Source organism: Ptychodera flava, chromosome 17 (genome assembly GCF_041260155.1).
Source record: "Ptychodera flava strain L36383 chromosome 17, AS_Pfla_20210202, whole genome shotgun sequence".
Taxonomy (NCBI): domain Eukaryota; kingdom Metazoa; phylum Hemichordata; class Enteropneusta; family Ptychoderidae; genus Ptychodera; species Ptychodera flava.
In genome coordinates, this window is record NC_091944.1 from 20,688,489 (window position 1) to 20,709,171 (window position 20,683).

Sequence of the window (20,683 nt, forward strand, 5' to 3'; positions counted from 1 at the left end):
TCATTAGCTCTGCATGGCATAGCCCTGCGTACAGGTCTGTGTGTTCCCGGCGTTATACGCCGGGAACATACGCCGGGAACACACAGACCTGTATGCAGGGCTATGCATGGCAGGGCTGTGTGTTACCGGCGTTATACAGTCTCCCACCACATAACACCGGTAACACACAGCCAATGTGTGTGATATTCATCTTTTCTAAGAGGAGAAGCCAGATTCGTAATTTATAGAAACTGAAACTGAACCGAGCCCGCCAGATTTGACCACAGTCGTGGACTGGTTTTGACTTTCACGTGTGGTTTGCGGGGTCAAAAACATGAAAGTCAACCAGCCCGTAAAAGGCATATCCCGTCCGAAAACACCACAGCTGTGGACCCACAACTACTGTATTGAACCACGCTCGACTGTGGTCAAATCTGGCCGGCCAGGTTCAGTTTCAGTCGAAGACTATCAATTACGAATCTGGCTTATAGAAAAGATGACTATCACACAACATAACATTAACAACACAGCAACTGATGAAGGAATAGCTCTGCATGGCAGGGCTGTGTGTTACCGGCGTTATGTGGTGGGAGGCCGTATAACGCCGGTAACACACAGCCCATGCAGAGCTAATGAAGGAACCCAATGCGGTCCATCCCGTCGCACAACGTCTGCAGTCAGGACGAATCACTCAAACACAAAACCGTTCTTCGGGGACTCGGACAAGTGGCAACTGTTGAACTGACTCGTTTGCGTGCCCGTGCCCATAGCACTGCGTACGATGCTGTATGTTCCCGGCATTATACGGCCCCAACACACAGCATCGTACGCAGGCAGGGTAGGGCCGGGCTAGCTGCAGTACAGTACGGCAAACCGTCCGACCAAAATACCCAGGTAAAACCTAGAGGTACTGTACTGCAGCTAGGGCCGGGCTAGCGTGCCTGTATCGCCGATGAAGTCAGTCATGGTTGTCTCGGAGACTCTGGGTCATCGAACTTGGGTGTTGTATGGTGGGATACTTTAATTAGAATAAAGTTTTGCTCGTCGGAAAATATGTTTTACTCTTCCCCAAAATATGTTTAGCCTACTCTCGCTAGAAAGAGTTTGATGCATTACAGGTAATTGCGCCCTCACATGGAATATTTCTCCTCTCAGAAATAAATTTCCCTCTGAAAAAAAGTAAGTTTGACTTTTTCATCCTTCCTTTTTCGTTTTTCTCAGTTCAGTTTTACCAAATTCTTAAACCACACTCATATGTAGAAAATATATCTTGAAAGAATTAGTTTTGTTGTCTTCAGAAAATAGTTTCTCGCCATTGAGAAAAAGTTTTATTCTCTGTATTTCAATTTGCTGCTCTGAGAAATCTTTTTTCCATAAAGAAATTAATTTTACTCTTGAAAAATAAAATTTTCTTTAAGAATTTAAGTTCTCTGCTCTAAAGACATAAGGTTATGTCATTTAAGTAACTCAGTTCGCGCTTAGCAAAAATCTTCAACTCTTGCTGTGAACAATTTTTACTTCTTTCGAATAAAAAGCGCTTTTGAGAAACAGATATTTTGTTCAAAGTTAAAGTTATTTTCTAAAGGTTAAAGTGTTTTTGTTAAAAGTTTTTATAAAAACAGTTTACCCCAAAAATAAAGTTTCCCCGTTCAGATATAAAAGTTTCTTACAAATATTAAATATATTGTTAAGAAATATGAGTTTATGTTCAAAAGTAATAAATTTCCATGACGTGTAGGGGAGTTTGTTATCTTGAAAAATTTTACTTTTGTTTTACAAAATAAAAAATACTTTTGTGAAACATATTTTGTTTATGGTTAAAACTAAAAATACTTTCGAGAAGTTAAAGTTAAGATAATGTTAAGATAATGTTGCCCGTACAAAATTAAAAGTTTGCGGTGGAGAAATAAAATCTCTTACAAATATTAAAGATATTGTCAAGAAAAATTAGAGTTTATATTCAAAAGTAATAGAGTTCCGTGGCGTGTAGGGCCACCGTACGTTGGGACACAGTTATCGTCTGCTGCTTTGAGCTGAGTCAACATTGTTCTGCCTGGCTGAGCGAACCAGCGGGTTCTTTGAATGAATGGCTAATCTTTTGAGATACGGGTTTGTAAGAAAACAGCTGTCAAAACAGTCCAGCGATCATGCGGAGAACACTCGATCACCAGTCCGTGAGACAGTGACAGACGGCCAGTGTGCAACACCATCATCAAGTGCAAGTGGCGGCGATGTAAGTAATAACAACGAGCCATCTACAAAACGTAAAAAGTCTGATGATTCATTGTGCTCTGGGAGTCTAACTAAAGATCAAAAGTATGACAGACTTAAACGACAGAGGAAATTTCTAGAACACTGGTTGGAGTACGATGCTGAAACGGAGGCAATGTTTTGCAAACCCTGTCGTGATCACCCAGACGTTGCATGTAAAACTTCTCAACTGTACAAGGGAACTAATCATTTTAAAGTGGATCCCCTCAAAACTCATGAAAAAACCAAAGAACACATCAGTTGCATGACTCGGGGGCCTACCAGAGCTAGGGAGAAAACTGGACCGCTTGAACAAGTGTTGGCAAATGTTACAGCTAAACAACACAAGTCGCTAACGATGTTATTCAACACTGCGTATGGCGTACTGAAGAGCGGACGCCCCTTTACAGACTATGAATTTGTATGCAGTATTCAGTTGAAAAACAATGCCGAACTTGGTGAAAACTACCTGAATAGATTTGCATGTCGCAGATTCCTGTCATCGATAGCTCATGTTATCAGAAACCGCATCAAAGATGATATAAACTCTGCAAATTTTGTGAGTATTTTGGGCGATGGAAGCACTGATGCAGGAATTTTGGAGCAGGAAATTGTGTATCTCCGCTATGTTGATCCAACAGAATGCACTCCGAAAACAAGACAAATTGACATTGTGCCACTATCTACTGCAGATTCTACTGGCATATTTAATGCTTTGCAAACTGGGCTGAAAACTGTTGATATAAACTTTGAAGATCTCAAACACCAAGCTGAGAGTGAGAAGTCTACCCCAAAACTTGTTGGTGTAAATTTTGACGGGGCTTCAGTGATGATGGGCCAAAAATCGGGAGTAGCGAAAAAAATAACTGACATTGTACCAGAGGCAGTGGTTTTGCATTGTGTGGCACATAAACTTGAATTAGCAGCATTAGATGCTAATAAATCTGCCAAATATATGGTGAAATTTGAGGACACAATCAAAGGTATTTTTGGTTTCTACCATTATTCCCCCAAGAGAAGAAGGGAACTGTATGAAATATGTGCAGTACTAGAAGAGTTTGGTGCTCATTTCTCAAATGTAAAACAGGTCAGATGGCTTGCAAGTAAAGAGAGGGCTATAAAGGCCATCAAACAAAACTTACCTGCAGTTGCTATGCATTTGCAACATAGTAGTGATGCCAGAGCACATGGTTACTACAAAGAAATTACATCAGTAATGTTTCTGAAGCATTTGTATTTCATGCTTGATTACTTGCCCCTGCTTGCAACCCTGTCTAGAGCATTTCAACAGGAGAATTTACTGATCATGGAGCTGCCTGATCACATTGAGTGTACAACTGTAGCACTGTCTGCATTGAAGACAACCCCAGGCAAACACATGAACATGTTCTGTGAATTATACAACCCCAACACTATGAAATTTGGTGATGTTGCTCTCAGTGGGAGGAAACCTGGGCCAATTGACTACACTAAAGACAATGATACATTGAAAATAATTGACAATACAATAACTTACATTGGAGAACGTTTCAAAAATCTGAAGGAAGAACCACTGAGTCTACTGCAGGTCATGGATTTTCATAAGTGGCCAATTTATAATGAAGAATTAGGCACTTTTGGAAATCAAGAAGTACATGACTTGGTGCATGAAAAGATGAAGTCATGCTTCACTGATGCAGACAGAGAGTGTGTAAATAGAGAGTGGATCTTGTTGAAGATGTTCATCAGGCCATTAAGATCAAATGATCTACTTGATGTATACAGTGGACTTTTGAGAATGAAAAATCCAGCCCTGTCCCATGTGCTTAAACTAGTGGAGTTAATTCTGGCCATTTCTCCATCTACTGCAAGCTGTGAAAGAGGATTCAGCAGTATGAACAACATAAAGAACCACTTAAGAACACAGCTGACACAAGAGTCTCTGAGTGACCAGTTGCATGTTGTGTGTGAAGGGCCAACCCTGGAGGACTTTAATGCAGATACAACTATCAAACATTGGCTGACATCCACCTCAGGTTCCAGACATGTACATGGACATGCTAAACCACAAAAAAATGTTGAAAATGATCAGGATGCTCCTGACATCATCATTGACGGCATAAAAAAATAACAATAACAATTGCCCTAAACAAACAAACTTACCTGAAATGAATGGCATAAAAAAACAATATCAATAATAAATTGCCCTAAACAAACTTACCTGAATGGTTAGACTATGTCAGACTTGACTGTCTCCAGTTACTTGAACTGGTGAACTTTTCAATACTCGTGAGGACAGCAAATGACCATCTTTTTTTTTCAATTCTGTACACACCAGTGGATGAATCATCATTTTTTTATTTTTATTAAAATTAATGCATTGAAAGTGATTACTATACTCATGATTTTATTTATTACAATTTACAAAAAATTTATTGGGAAAAAAGCGGGACCACCAGACCAGGTTGCAGGACCACTGAATTCATTTTGCTACTGGTCCGGGGACCACTGGACTCAGAAAGGATTTGCTCACCCCTGTGAAGTAAGGAAGCATCTATCATATTCATGCAGATGTACATGCAAAAAGATTTCTTTTTTTTTGAATTGCTGAATGATATGAAATTGGCCATAGCAATTATTGTTCTGAAGCTTTGTTTTTGAATGACTTGGTTTCTGAACAATCTGATAATGGAATACACAAAAAAATTGTAAAATCTGTCCTTTGAAAGACCCACGGTAAGATCAACAGATCACAATATTTAAAATGTGTATCAAATAGAAACTGATCAGTTAAAAAATATTATGTTAAATTCACATATATATAAAGAAATTTAACCATGAAAAACTTATTCAAAAACTTTGAAATTTTTGTTACATGTACTTTGTTGACAAATAAAATTCACTTTATATATTTCAAAATGCCTTTCCTTAAAGTGAAGTGTACATGGAAAACATGAGAACTTTAATTTATGTTTTATCATTAGATGTTGAGTTTCAGCCAAAATAAACATCATGGTAAACAATGTTCAATTGCTACATGTAAAAATCAGGATTAAGGCTGAGTCTGTGGTATGTGTCCTTCATGATAAGAGCGATAATGAACAATAAAACATGCAAAAGAAATGAATCACAGTACAAACCAAGCCACCACCGGCACTGCTTGGCGAGAGTAGTTGTATCAAGTCCGAAAACATCTCTTCCATCATTAGACATCGAATGGTCGGCAACTGAGACGAGAATAAAACTGTATCATGTCCGATTTATACTATGTTATATTCTATGCACTGCATGCAGTAGAGTTGCTATCATAAGTACTAATCCAGAACGATCGAAATGAACATAGATCACTTCTTGTCGCCATATGTTCTCAACTTCTCAAAGAACAGTGGTTGGTTTGAAATAGTCCCCTACGATGTGGAAAGTGTCGAAGTAGCAAACTCTCAATTCAAACCTCACTCAAAGGCTGAAAAATTCAAATGTCCACGGCCATACACTGTAAATAAAGCCTGCGCTCGCAACATTAAGGTGCGGAATTGTGTTTTTATTGTTTTTAGAAAGTTTAGCTGAAGTTTAGAAAGCTAAATTAGAATTGTCTAAATCTAAATCTAAACTTAGAAAGTTTAGCCAGAAACGATAATTATCGCTTTCTAAATAGCGTTCTAAATTTAGAAATTAGCTGAAGTTTAGAAAGTCGGGCCTCGGGTGAAAACATTTTTCAAAGGATATAAGCTTATCGGAAAAAAACGATAATTATCACTTTCTAAATAGCGTTCTAAGTGTAGAAATTAGCTGAAGTTTAGAAATCGGGCCTTGGGTGAAAAATTTGTTCTAGGATATATCGGATAAAAACGATAATTATCACTTTCTAAATAGCGTTCTAAGTTTAGAAATTAGCTGAAGTTTAGAAAGTCGGGCCTTGGGTGAAAAATTTCTTCCAAGGATATATCGGATAAAAACGATAATTATCACTTTCTAAATAGCGTTCTAAGTTTGGAAATTAGCTAAAGTTTAGAAAGTCGGACCTTGGCTGAAAAAATTTGTTCTAGGATATATCGGATAAAAACGATAATTATCACTTTCTAAATAGCGTTCTAAGTTTAGAAATTAGCTGAAGTTTAGAAAGTCGGGCCTTGAATGAAAAAAATTTGTTCGAGGATATGTCGGATAGAATCAGGAAAATACTGTATCAGTTTTGCCAAGCGGCAAATCCAAAGCTCAAGTTAGATTTTTTCCATAAACCCGCGAGAAAAGCACCTCTTATTGAATTGATCATTGCAACGGGCAAGAATTGAATGTCATGAAGTAGAGAAATGTGGCTCTGGGTGAGCGATGACGAAAACTTGTGAATGTTTATTCTTTGATCGTCAAAAACAAAGACTGTCAAATAGCCACCGCTAGTGTTAATGACAAATAAACCAGATGTGTGACGTGAAGACGAATGTAAATAACCATACTGCCACAATTCGCATGACCAAGGTGTGTTCAGACACAGACAAGAAGAGGGTCAGATAGTTCCACGACAATCGTGTCCATTGTGGTGCAAATTAATGCTAATAGCCTTATCAATGCCTCATTAGCATTAACTTGAAGCACAAATGGACGCGCACGATCGTAATTGAACACACCTTGGTCATTAGAACTGTGGTAGTATTGTTCCATTTTTGGTTTATTGGACAAGCTCATTTGAGCTTTGGATTTTAAAACTCACTTCTGGGGGAAACTGATAGTATTTTCCGGGTTCTACAAGAAAACTCCTACATACTCACACTTTTTACTTTAATAAAAACACTTGGGAATATACAGATGACAACAGAAACGTTGTATCAGCCTTTTTTCCGACATGTTCTTGGAAAAGTTTGCGGGACTTCATCTCACGCACTCCACATTTCACTGTGAGCACGCAGCCTGGAGATGGCAGCCTGGCCGGCAACACTTTTGATAGGGCCAATGCATTAATTTGGAGGTACTATCTCGTCGGTCTATTGGACAAGTCACATTTCAGCTTTGGCTTTTAGAACTTGCTTCTGGGGAAAACTGATAGTATTTTCCAGGTTCTACAAGACTGCTCCTACAAGCTCACACTTTTCCCCTTGAAACACTAGGGAATATACAGATGACAACAGAAATGGTATACCAACGTTTTTATCCGATATATCCCAGGAAATTTTTTTCCACTGACTCCGACTTTCTAAACTACAGCTAATTTCTAAACTTAGAACGCTATTTAGAAAGCGATAATTATCGTTTTTATCCGATATATCAAGGAACAATTGTTGTCACTTCAGGTCCCATTTTCTGAATGATTCAATCTTTTACTGTGAGTACGCAGCTGGAAGATGGCGGCCTGGCCGGCAACACATCTGATAAGACCATTAGCATAAATTTGCATTAATCAGCACAAATGGACGCGATCGTTGTGGACAAATCTCAAACACACCTTGGCAACCACAGGGGCAACACATTTATAAGGCCCTTAGCATTAATTTGCACCATTGCTTAATCTGCACAAATGGACGCGATCAAGATAATCTCAACACACCTTTGTCATTTGAACTGTAGCAGTAAGGTTACTTTTATGTAAATTCGTCTCCACGTCAAATATCTGGTTTATTTTTCATAACACGTAGTCTAGCCGGGTGGTTATTTGACAGACTTTGTTTTTGACGGACAAAACAAATATTTACAATTCTCTTCAAAAATTGTGTTTATGCTGACTCACTGTCACATTTCTCTACTTCGTAACATTCAACTTCTTGCCAAACGCAATGGTCAATTTAATAGGAAGTATGCTCTCTCGGGTCTATTGAAAAATTCATATTTGAGCTTTGGATTTTAAAACTTACTTCTTGGGGAAACTAATAGTATTTTCCTGGTTCTACAAGACTACTCCTACAAACTCACACATTTTCCCTTGAAACACTGCGAAAACATTACAATAGAAATGCTGTACCAACGTTTTTATCCGACATATATAGGCCGGTGAGTTGTTTCTCAACGTAAAGCTCAACTTTCTAAACTACAGCTAATTTCTAAACTTAGAACGCTATTTAGAAAGTGATAATTATCGTTTTTATCCGATATATCCTTGGAAAACTTTTTCCACTCCAAGCCAACTTTCTAAACTACAGCTAATTTCTAAACTAAGAACGCTATTTAGAAAGTGATAATTATCGTTTTTATCCGATATATCCTTGGAAAAAACTTTTTCCACTCCAAGCCCGACTTTCTAAACTACAGCTATTTTCTAAACTTAGAACGCTATTTAGAAAGTGATAATTATCGTTTTTATCCGATATATCCTTGGAAAACTTTTTCCACTCCAAGCCGACTTTCTAAACTACAGCTAATTTCTAAACTTAGAACGCTATTTAGAAAGTGATAATTATCGTTTTTATCCGATATATCCTTGGAAAAAACTTTTTCCACTCCAAGCCCGACTTTCTAAACTACAGCTATTTTCTAAACTTAGAACGCTATTTAGAAAGTGATAATTATCGTTTTTATCCGATATATCCTTGGAAAATTTTTTCCACTCCAAGCCCGACTTTCTAAACTACAGCTATTTTCTAAACTTAGAACGCTATTTAGAAAGTTATAATTATCGTTTTTATCCGATACATCCTTGGAAAACTTTTTCCACTCCAAGCCCGGCTTTCTAAACTACAGCTAATTTCTAAACTTAGAACGCTATTTAGAAAGTGATAATTATCGTTTTTATCCGATATATCCTTGGAAAAAAAATTTCAACCTAAGGCCCGACTTTCTAAACTTCAGCTAAACTTCAGCTAATTTCTAAACTTAGAACGATATTTAGAAAATGATAATTATCGTTTTTATCCGATATATCCTTGGGAAAAAATTCAACCTAAGGCCCGACTTTCTAAACTACAGCTAATTTCTAAACTTAGAACGCTATTTAGAAAGTGATAATTATCGTTTTTATCCGATATATCCTGGCAAAAAATTTTCAACCTAAGGCCGACTTTCTAAACTACAGCTAATTTCTAAACTTAGAACGCTATTTAGAAAGTGATAATTATCGTTTTTATCCGATATATCCTTGGAAAAAATTTTCAACCTAAGTCCCGACTTTCTAAACTTCAGCTAAACTTCAGCTATTTTCTAAACTTAGAACGATATTTAGAAAGTGATAATTATCGTTTTTATCCGATATATCCTTGGGAAACTTTTTTCACTCCAAGCCCGACTTTCTAAACTACAGCTAATTTCTAAACTTAGAACGCTAGTTAGAAAGTGATAATTATCGTTTTTATCCGATATATCCTTGGGAAAAAATTTCAACCTAAGGCCTGACTTTCTAAACTACAGCTAATTTCTAAACTTAGAACGCTATTTAGAAAGTGATAATTATCGTTTTTATCCGATATATCCTTGGAAAAAATTTTCAACCTAAGTCCCGTCTTTCTAAACTTTCTAAACTTCAAGCTATTTTCTAACTTAGAACGCTATTTAGAAAGTGATAATTATGATCGTTTTTATCCGATATATCCTTGGAAAAAATTTCAACCTTAGGCCCGACTTTCTAAACTTCAGGTAAACTTCAGCTAATTTCTAAACTTAGAACGATATTTAGAAAGTGTTAATTATCGTTTTTATCCGATATATCCTTGGGAAAAATTCAACCTAAGGTCCGACTTTCTAAACTACTGCTAATTTCTAAACTAGAACGCTATTTAGAAAGTGATAATTATCGTTTTTATCCGATATACCCTTGGAAAAAAATTTCAACCTAAGGCCCGACTTTCTAAACTTTCTAAAACTTCAGCTAATTTCTAAACTTAGAACGCTATTTAGAAAGTGATAATTATCGTTTTGTCCGATATATCCTTGGAAAAATTTTTTCAACCAAAGGCCCGACTTTCTAAACTTTCTAATTTACAGCTAATTTCTAAACTTAGAACGCTATTTTGAAAGTGATAATTATCGTTTTTTTTGCCGTGTTTATCGTTTTTAGCTAGTTTAGCCCCAATAGGGAATACACGTAGTTTAGAAAAGGCTTTCAGGAAAAGACACAATGCCGCACCTAACTCAAATAACGGACATCCACTGATCGAAGTTTAAACTTACATAAACTCAAAGTGTCTAACACAGGCAACGTTCTTCAAACATTACAGTTGTTCTCCTAAACCTCGTCTGTATTCCCTTCATCGTCCACTGAGAGAGGTAATTGACGATTTCTCCCGAAACCGTGGCTTAATGGAGTGAATGATACCTGCAGACCCACACATTCAACTGTTCAATCAACACTGGAATTCAAAATGGCAGCCTTGACAAAATTGGCCAATCAAAAGTCTTGTTTTACAACATGTGATGTTGTAAGGTCAAAGTTCGAATACATGATGATCTGTTTGACCTGTGACCTCCTGGCTGCTGCCATAGCCTTTCAAACGTTAGTTTTGCGAGAATGGGAAGTATATTGCTTTTACGCGAACTTTTATACACTATAAATCAGTCAGTGTACCTCTATGGCCTTCCGACATGTATGATTATGCAAGTAACGATCGTGAGTAGTCAGATTTTAACCCAATTACTCTTCTAAATGTGTTTGTATGTAGATTCAACGTAGGACTCACTTTCTGATCGCCACATGACTGAGGGCAATGGCCTTATTTAGTGCACAGTGCTACACGGCAACACAGAAAAACCTTGAACAGGGCCCATGCGCTACCTTGCAGCTATTCGGTGGTATGACTTGTAAACCAAACAAAAAAAATTGTAGTTTCTTTTCCAGAAATTCGTCATGGCTTTTTTGAAACTTATCATTTCAAAACAATGTCCAGAGAAATAACCTTCATGAATTGATGTTTTTCAGTACATCTATTTCATAAGGTAATGTTGCATGGTTTGATAAATTTGCGCATTCCACACACTATTTGACCTATCTAATTTTTTTCTTCAAAAAATAGTATTTCTCAAATCATTTTTCCTTTGACTTTTCTTTTTTCTTAAGGATTATGTATTTACAGTATATACCACATATAACTTACCATGTAGATTTTTGTTTATGTATTGAGTGATTATGATATTTGGTATCCTGTTGTTTTCATCATTGGACGACTGTGTTAAATTCTGCCTGAAAATATTCTTTATGACTTGTTGAAGAGAATTTTGCAATATTACAATTTAACCAAAATAAAAATTTAAAACTAAAAAAAATCATGTATCATTTTGTACGAACATACTGGGGTTTCTAAGCTTTCTTTCATTGTAATATACTGTACATTATACACTTAGGACAGTAAAAAATCTGGTTAGTACCAAACAAGATATATATTTCACATATATCTACATGTTCAGGGTGCAAATTTCACCATTATCATTGCGATAATCCCATTAGTGTTTACCAAACTAGAACAAACTTGGTGCAGATTAAAAATGATCAAGTAGAGTGTTTATCAAATTCGTCACAAAGATAATCAAAGATAATGCTTATGGCGAGTGGAGAGGGCGCAGTCAGAATTCTAACATCATTAGCTCGGCTATTGAACCAATCTTTTTGAGATTGGGGATTTAGTCGAGCGGTTTGTCTGTTGTCCTCTGCGCTAGGTGATTGGGTGCCGTGCGTTGTGGGTTCGAGTCCCGGTTGATACCATCGTATTTATATTGTAAGTTTTGATTTAACTGTGGTCATCAACAATGTTTGTTGGCCAACAGTGATATACATTACAATTTGACATGACATCCTTCTTTGAGCTGCAAGCAGTCTTCAGAATGATCCATTTATACAAATGTAAACGAAGTACATTAGGGAGAGCTGAATTTGGTCTGCACAGAGCTGACAGTTGTCTGCATTGACTTAGTAGACAGCTCAATTATCAGTTTTGTCTGCTGCCAACAAACTACAGCTCAAGACAACCAAAACAGATCTGCAGTTGAGCTGAACAGAGCTGTGGCAGACTGAAATCAGAGCTGGGGCAGATCAATACAGATCTGAAGGTTTGGTAAGGGTGGCCAACATGATTACATCTTTCGTAGTCGCTGTGCCGAATAATGATTTCCATATTTTGCCTACGAATGGCAGCAAAGCGTCCCGTTTCATACAAGGCATGGAATCAGAATCGGTGTTCCGAATGTGGCCGGTATTGTATGACACTAACGTTTGGAGGTCGGTTAGGTACCTGCGAAGATCGTGTAGTCGGCTCGTAACGCGTGAATCCAACGATGCCATAATAGTACGGAACATCTGACACACGGAATCCGATTCGTTGCCGGTGCAAACAGGCGGTTGAAGAAAATCTTTCAGCGCCGTTGTTAGTAATTCGGCGTCAATCCAGGGGACGGCGAACGTGAGTGACCACTTTGTCGCAGCCACTTTGATCACCCCGACCGGTTGAAATATCGTACCGTACTCGAGCCGAGCTCTCATCGTTGGTATCGGATCTTCGTCAGCTCTTACCGAAGGTAAAATGAGCATGCCGATGACTAATAGTGCCAACACGGTGTCACAGTGAGAAACCATGATGCGGTGATTGTATGACAGCTAGGTAGATGTCAAAAGCGAGTGACCGATCTGCGCCTAAACCTATCTTATATTCTGAACGTCATTCCTCCAGAGTAAATATACAAACTTTGTCATCCAGGGTCTCGTTTATAGCCTTCGATTGACTTCATACTATTTCAAAGGGCATGGACCTTTCCTCTTTACGTCAAAGGGTGAAGGAACTCATTAAATACAGTTGATGAAATAATGGACCCTACCCTTTCTGCCAAATCCTTTAAATGCAAACTAATATTTCGAGTTTTACCTGGCTGGGGTAAAATTTCTACGTCTACCGGAAGTCGTGCTTCGTATCCGAACATGGCTCTAAAAGGACTAATGCCGGTAGTCTCGTGCGGGGCGGCTCGATAAGCAAACATGACCGAAGCCAAATATACATCCCAATCATCTTCTTTTTCAGATACATACATGGATAACATGCTTAAAAGGCTAGAATTCAGTCTTTCAACTGCCCCGTTACACTTAGGATTGTACGGCGAGGTCACCTTTTTCGTAATATCGAAATATCGACAAACTTCTTTTACTATTTGAGACACGAAAGCCGATCCTTGATCTGAGAGAATAATACTAGGGAAACCAAATATGCACAGGACTTGTTCAAACAATATCTTAGCAACCGTCTCAGCCTTCATATCGTACGTTGCAAAGGTCAAGCTAAACTTAGTCAAATACTCAGTGAACAATAAAACATATTTATTGCCTTGAGCGGTCGGTTTCAAGGGACCTAAGAAATCAACGCCTATACGTTGCATAACTGACACTACTGGGATTGGGAGCAGAGGGGCGTTTCCCCTAAGACCACGCTTGCGCGAATGGCAAGGAACACACGAGTTAACATATTCAGTAACGTCTTTGATCATATTTTTCCAGTAATATCGCAACCTGATCGTTTCCAATGTACGACTAACGCCCTGATGACCAGCGGTCGCGTCATCATGCATCCTACGGAGAACATATAATTGTAATGCTTTCGGAACAACTAACTGCCTAATACATTTCTCCTTTTTCGCTGCCTTTCCGGTCGCATTCCAATAGTGATAGAGTACACCATTTATAATTACATAATTATCACTATCACAAGCAATGTGTCTCGCTAATTTGTCGTCTGTCGGCAATACACCATTTTCAAGGAAATCAAACCACGGTTTTAACTCTTGATCCTCTCTCTGTACACTCACTATTCTTTGTTCCGCGGCATCTGGTTCTCCTACCTGACTTTCATCGGTACTAGTGTCATTATTTTGTTGGGGGTCTAGGTTATCTGTGTTGGGCGCTTGTTGCTCATGCGTCAAAGCCTGGTCTCCTTCATACAATTGTCGTATGTCCGTTACGACATCATTATCTGAAACGACCTCTATCTCATTAACTGGGGCAACCGACTTATCTTGATCTCCTGCAAGCGTATCATTACTATCGTGTGAAGTAGCTACCTGTCTTTCGGCATCCGTATCAGCACTCGTTTCCGCCTGTGTATTATCTAAACCATCTTTACAACTGAAATCAGAACTATCATCGCACACTTCAGCATATTTCCGTCGCGATAATCTATCAGCATGAGCAATAGACTTTCCCGGTTTGTGGACAATCTCATAATCGTAACCCTGTATCTTAAGAATCCAATGCGCGATTCTACCTGACGGTTTCTTTATTTTAAACAAATAAGGGAGATTTGCGTGGTCCGTTATAATCTGGAACTTTGTCGAACGCAAATAGGGGTCGCATTGAGAAAGACCGTTAATTACTGCGATTGCTTCGCGTTCAGTGCTGGGCAGCTGTGAGGGAACGCCCCCCGTATACGATGGGCCTTTCCACACCGTCTTGTTCTTGCACAAGCACGAAACCAACACTATATGTTGACGCATCCGTATACAATTTGAAAGGTTCGCCGAAACGTGGATATCCAAGGACGGGAGCGGTGATTAAGGCTAGCTTAAGGCAATCAAAAGCCTCGCGGCATTCCTTGCGCCAAGAGAACTTTACATCTTTTCTCAATAATTTATACAAAGGGCCTGCGATCTTAGCAAAATCCCTAATAAACCGACAATAGAAACCAACACAACCTAAAAATGCTCGTACTTCAGAAACATTCTTAGGGACAGGGAAATCTTGCACAGCACTTACCTTTTTCGGGTCTACTGATATTCCCTCCTTATCAAGACGGTGCCCTAGGAATTTCACTTGCTTTCTACCGAAAAAGCATTTCTGTGGACGAAGTTTCAACCCCACCTCACAAAGGCGAGTTAATACTGCATCAAGATGTTGCAAATGCTCCTCAAATGATTGTGAAAAAATAATCAAATCATCGATATACACCAACACATACCGCCATAACATATTCTGAAAAATGAATTGCATAGTATGCTGGAAAGAATTTGCTGAATTCTTCATACCCTGGGGAAGTCTATTAAATTCATACAATCCATCATGACAAACAAAAGTAGTCTTATGTGCATCCCTCTCGTCAATTGCAATTTGCCAAAAACCGGACATCATATCCAAAGTAGAGAAATACTTGGGATTTTGATCACCTATCATTTCCAGTGATTCTATCACATTTGGTATGGGGAAAACGTCGGGTTTAGTCAAAGAATTAACCTTTCTGTAATCAACACAGAAACGATACTCGTTATTGATGGTTTCTTCAAAAGTACGACAGGGCTGGAGAATTGGGACGTACTCGGTGAAATTATACCTTGCGCTAACAAATTATCAACTTCCCTCTCAATGGCTTTCCGTTTCTCCGGGTCGACTCGGAACGGTGGCATCTTTACAAGTTGGGCCCCTGGGACTAACTCAATACGATGTTTGATCACATCACAGTAACCTAATCTCTTATCATCATCAACAAACGCCAAACGGTTCTTCCATAAAACATTGTGTAAACTCTTTGTTTGATCTTCATCCAGGGCTGAACCACTAAAGTCAAATTTACTCAAGAAATGTCGTTTGAGGGCGTCATTTGTTAAATCATTAGGCAGGGTGTCATTTTCAACATCCAAATTGTGAATAGTAGCTCCCTCAGGAAGCGGGCAGAAAATCTCCAATTGGTCCCCTTTCTGACATATACGTCTCTGTCGGTCGAATTCACCAACCTTATTGGGATCTTGTTTTTCTCGGTGACAGTTACAACCCGCGCTGTCGCAACTCCCAGGTGTATTAAAGCTTTAGTTGTTTCAGTATGTCCCACAATTCCGTCGGGCATACTACAATTTAACTGGCCAGGAACTTTACGTTCAGACCGAGGTGAAATAACAAACCCCTGGGCAGCCTTGACAACGAGGGAGGAGCGAAGTTTCAACTTTCTTTGTGCCACGTCTATAATTGCTCTGTATCTCGCCAAAAAATCAACACCAATAATTAATTTCTGTTTCAAATTTTCAACTAAATGAATCGACATCAATGCTTTCTTACCGCCAATAATAACACGCACATTTATAACACCCTTCACAGGTATTTGTCGACCATCGGCTAATTTTACAGCTTTATAATTAGACTTAAGAATTTTAATGTGGCGTAACTTCGGTACTTCTGATAATAATCGCATAGGGGCAACAGTAATGGCGGCCCCAGTATCTACAATCGCCGATATACATTGATTCATTACATTTACATTAATTACATTAATTCCTTGCATACATTGATCATTAATATTCAAATTACATATACTCTTTACAACATTATTACTCCCCGTCCCTCGCCGTTCACAGGTATTAAAATTTCCAGATCCATTTCTAAAACCTGCCGGCCTTATTCGTTTTTTCACTGAAAATTTCTGCCTCCAGCGAACAATTGCGTGCAATATGGCCAGGCCGATTACAATTGTAACAAACCTTAGCAACTCGGCGGGGACAATTTGAACTTATATGACCCGCAATCCCACACGTATAGCATATAAAATTACCATTTCCACTCCCATTCCCCTGGCGAAAACTTCGTGGACCACCCTTAAAATTAGTGTCATATCTATTTCCCTCTGTCCTTGACTAAAATTATCAAAACCATTTGAAAATGGTCACGTACCGTATCTTCCCTGGGCGTTGCCGCTGGTTGAAGCCCCGTTGCCACTTCCGTTCTTTTCTTCCATCAGTCTTCGATTCTGTTCGACTAGCATCATCATGACCTTGGTTAACTCTGATTCGTGCGATGCTGTTGATCGTCGATCCTCATCCGGCAAATTGACCATCAGCTCCCCAGTTCTGGCGAACACAAACGCTGCCTGAAATCTTCGGGATCTCTTCCCGCGACGAACTTCATTAGCTTAGGGCGTAACCCTTGCAGAAAAAAGCTTAAAAGTTCAGCGTCAGTCCGACCATACCTGTCACACTTATCTTTCAAGCGTCCAGCGTAGGTTTCTACCGTCTCGCCGATCCCCTGTTGAATACTACGGATTTCTCGGTCGTTCCTCCATCTCGGTCCCTGCTTCGCAAATCGCTCTACGAAAGTAGCCCTCAGGACGTCCCAGTTCTGTATGACGTTGTCAGGCTGAGACGTAAACCAACGCTCAGCCTCATCGGCCATAAGGAGACCGAATACATCAATCTGGTTACCAATCGCTAACGTTTCAAGTTAGAGAACATCTTGAACTTCTTAAACCATTTATGAGGACAGTCACTTTCTCTCCCGGTAAACTTCGTTGGCAATATATGGACCCCTCCATTATCAGTATAAATTCGCCTACCTAGATTGTCCATCTCTTCGGCCCGTTCTCTGCGGTCCCTGTCATGCATGTCTTCCATGCGTTGGAATGCAGACTCCATGCGTCGTTGAAGGCCGCCAATCTGGTCGTATTGCTGATCCAACGGTGCCTCGGCTTGTTCTGCCATGTTGATGCGTTGTCGTTGATTTATTCGTCCGGATCTCAAAATGATATAGTGTTTTTCGAATTACGCCGGATTCTCCCACCAATTTGTTACGACTGACTTTTCGTAACTTGTGATCGTCGATGGATCGTCACTCACTCAAAGTCACGCAATCGAGAGGTACTACGGGGAATCGTAATACTTTCAGTAACTGGAACGTACACCAAGTAATCAGTTTAACTCACCACTTCAGATCTTTATTACTAAGGCAGAGCGGCACCAAGTCCGTACTCAGGATACAATTATCAATCAAAATCATCAGCTTTTATACATTTCATCCAAAATTATATCACGTTTTGACTTCATGTGACATACGTTCATTGCACGTAATGTCACTCGTGTACTTACAACGTGAAAGAGTAGTTATACAAGTTATGAAAGTTGGTAAAAGGTTAAAGTAATAAAATCCTAAATATCGGTAAAAGGTCAAAATGTCATCATTTTAAGGCGTTACATAAGCATCAATAATTCATAGGAATCTTTCAAGAACCAAAGATGACACAGAGGCACTCTACTTCAGGAATATACGGTCATTCGTCTTATTGGTGACATAGGTAATGGTTTATATTCCAGTCATGCTGTTGGGAATCACGTGTATGGTGTAGCTAAGTCAACGAGGACGTGGTGAGATTCGAGGGATTTCTACAATGCCTAGCAAATCCTTCAACCCAGCCGACACCAGCAGTCCCACACCAGAGAGCACTCACGTAAGTCAACCCCCAGATTCCAGTCAACAAACGACAAGGAAAGTCAACTTGCCGAAGCTGACGCTGACTCCTTTCAGTGGTGACATTCTCACCTGGCAAAGTTTCAAAGATGGATTTGATGCTGCCGTCCACAACGATACAAGTTTAAGTGGTGTCCAAAAATTCCAATATTTGCGGGCACATCTCCGTGACGAAGCAGAACGAGCCATCCAAATGTTACCACTGACCAACGACCACTACCTACAAGCAGTCGACGTACTCACGAAAAGGTATGGTAAACCTCAGTCTATAATCAATGCTTACATGAAGGCGTTATGGCAACTGAAGAAACAAACCGGAACTCTGAACAGTTTAGTAACATTTCACGACAATATGGAAGGCTACTTTGCGGACTGAACGCACTCGGCAAATCAGATGACACTTTCGGAGATGAGACTGCTGATTCCGATAATCCTAGAGAAATTACCTGCGAACGTTCGAAAACAGATCTCCAGAGACAAGGGAGATGAAGCTTGGACATTAACGAGTCTAAGAGAATCAATTCAACGAGAAATAGAAGCCGACAGAGCAGGTGAGACTACTATTGACTTTGAACTCGATCTTACCGATCAACCACCTGCTACCGCCGCCTTTCTGACAACGACTCGTCAGAAAGCATCAAAACCACAGCACTGTGCGTTTTGTAAGAAGACAGGGCATAAATCTACAGATTGCATGGTTGTCACCGACAAGACAAAACGACTAGAAATCGTCAAACAAGACAAACTGTGCTTCAACTGCCTTAGTGGTGCTCATCGTGTTTCAGACTGCAAATCCAAATTCAAGTGCCACGTCTGCAAGCGCAAACACCACACAGCAATATGCACCGGAGAGAAACATCCAGCCGCAACGAGGGATGACGTTCGTACCTTGGTATCGTCCGATTTCAGCAGAAATTCATCGGTGCTACTGAAGACCGCCATCGCAGACATCAAGGCTAGAGGATCAACGATGTCTGAATCGGCAACGCTGCTCTTTGACGACGGCTCGCAGAGAAGTTTCATCACTGAACGTACCGACAGAGCAATCGGTATAGACTTTAATAACTGTGACTCTGAACTCATAAACGTCTCCACACTTGGAGCGAAATCCACTGGTTTACGATCAATGAAGATTGCAGAAATTACGGTAATTATACCTAATGGTTGTAATGTTAATATACGTGCTTTAATTGTACCTCAGATAACTACACCACTTAGAAATCATTTGAAGTCTAGTGCTAGTATTGCCAGATTACCTTATTTGCGAGAGTTGGAATTAGCACACCCTGTATCTGATGTGTATGATTTCGAAGTTTCAATTTTGGTAGGAGCAGATTTCTATTATTCATTTGTTGGTGATCACGTTATCCGTGGACAGGGACCCACTGCTGTGTCTTCTAAATTGGGTTATTTGTTGTCTGGGCCCTTGTCACATCCAAATTCCAGTTCCCTCCCCACCTCTACTGTAATGCATGTTGCCACACATACTTCCGGGGAAAATAGCTTGCTTCAAAACTTCTGGAATGTTGAGAGTATTGGCATTACTGACGACCATGTTAGTCAACAGGAAGTTACTTATGACAGTTACACCAAAAACAAACTTCGCTCTGAAAACAACCGATACGTCGCTAAACTTCCCTGGCGCCAAGACCACCCCGCATTGCCGACAAATAGAAATGTTTGCGAAAAACGAACCCGCACTATGGTACAAAGATTAACACCAGAGATTAGACAAGTGTACAAAAGTAATCACAAATCAGTTGGAACGCAGTTTCATAGAGATAGTTACTAATGATGATTTAAGTTCAGGCCATTATTTACCACATCATCCCATAAAGAAAAATTCCGATACAACGCCTATCAGAATAGTCTACGATTGTAGCTGCAAGGTCGGAAACAACCCCAGTTAAACGACTGCTTAGACGCAGGGCCATCGCTACTAAATGATCTTGCTTCGATTATGCTCCGTTTCTGCATGCACAAATTTGGCGTTTCCGCATATATCGAGAAGGCATTCTTACAAGTAGGCCTAGAGGAGTCCGATCGTGATTTCACAAAATTCATGTGGTTATCGGAGCCTGACAATCCAAACAGTCCATTTCGTATTTACCGCTTTAAAGTCGTGTTGTTTGGTGCTGCATGTTCGCCGTTCATTTTGAACGCAACCGTCAAGTTTCACTTAGAAATGATGGATCTGAAACTGCAGTAGATCTAAGCAAAAATATCTATGTTGATAATGTTTTGAGTGGATGCGACTCTGAACAGAAACTCATAGATTATCATACCGAGGCAATTAATCTCAAGAAATATAGCGGCTTTAATCTTCACGAGTGGGCTACTAACTGCTCTGAGTTGAAAGGAATTGTTGCA

At 39.5% G+C, this 20,683-nt stretch overlaps 3 protein-coding genes across 3 annotated transcripts; all 3 read left to right on the top strand.

Moving 5' to 3' along the window:
• The first annotated feature begins 2,065 nt into the window (after positions 1-2,065).
• Positions 2,066-4,339, top strand: LOC139116329 (zinc finger protein 862-like). The gene has a single exon (XM_070678961.1). The coding sequence runs from the start codon at positions 2,066-2,068 to the stop codon at positions 4,337-4,339; it is 2,274 nt and encodes a 757-aa protein (XP_070535062.1).
• Positions 4,340-18,233: 13,894 nt separating this feature from the next.
• On the top strand, positions 18,234-18,689 carry LOC139116330 (uncharacterized). Its single transcript, XM_070678962.1, has one exon. The coding sequence runs from the start codon at positions 18,234-18,236 to the stop codon at positions 18,687-18,689; it is 456 nt and encodes a 151-aa protein (XP_070535063.1).
• A 33-nt stretch (positions 18,690-18,722) lies between these two features.
• Positions 18,723-20,105, top strand: LOC139116331 (uncharacterized). The gene has a single exon (XM_070678963.1). It carries the CDS (start codon positions 18,723-18,725, stop codon positions 20,103-20,105), a length of 1,383 nt encoding a protein of 460 aa, XP_070535064.1.
• The last annotated feature ends 578 nt before the right edge of the window (positions 20,106-20,683 follow it).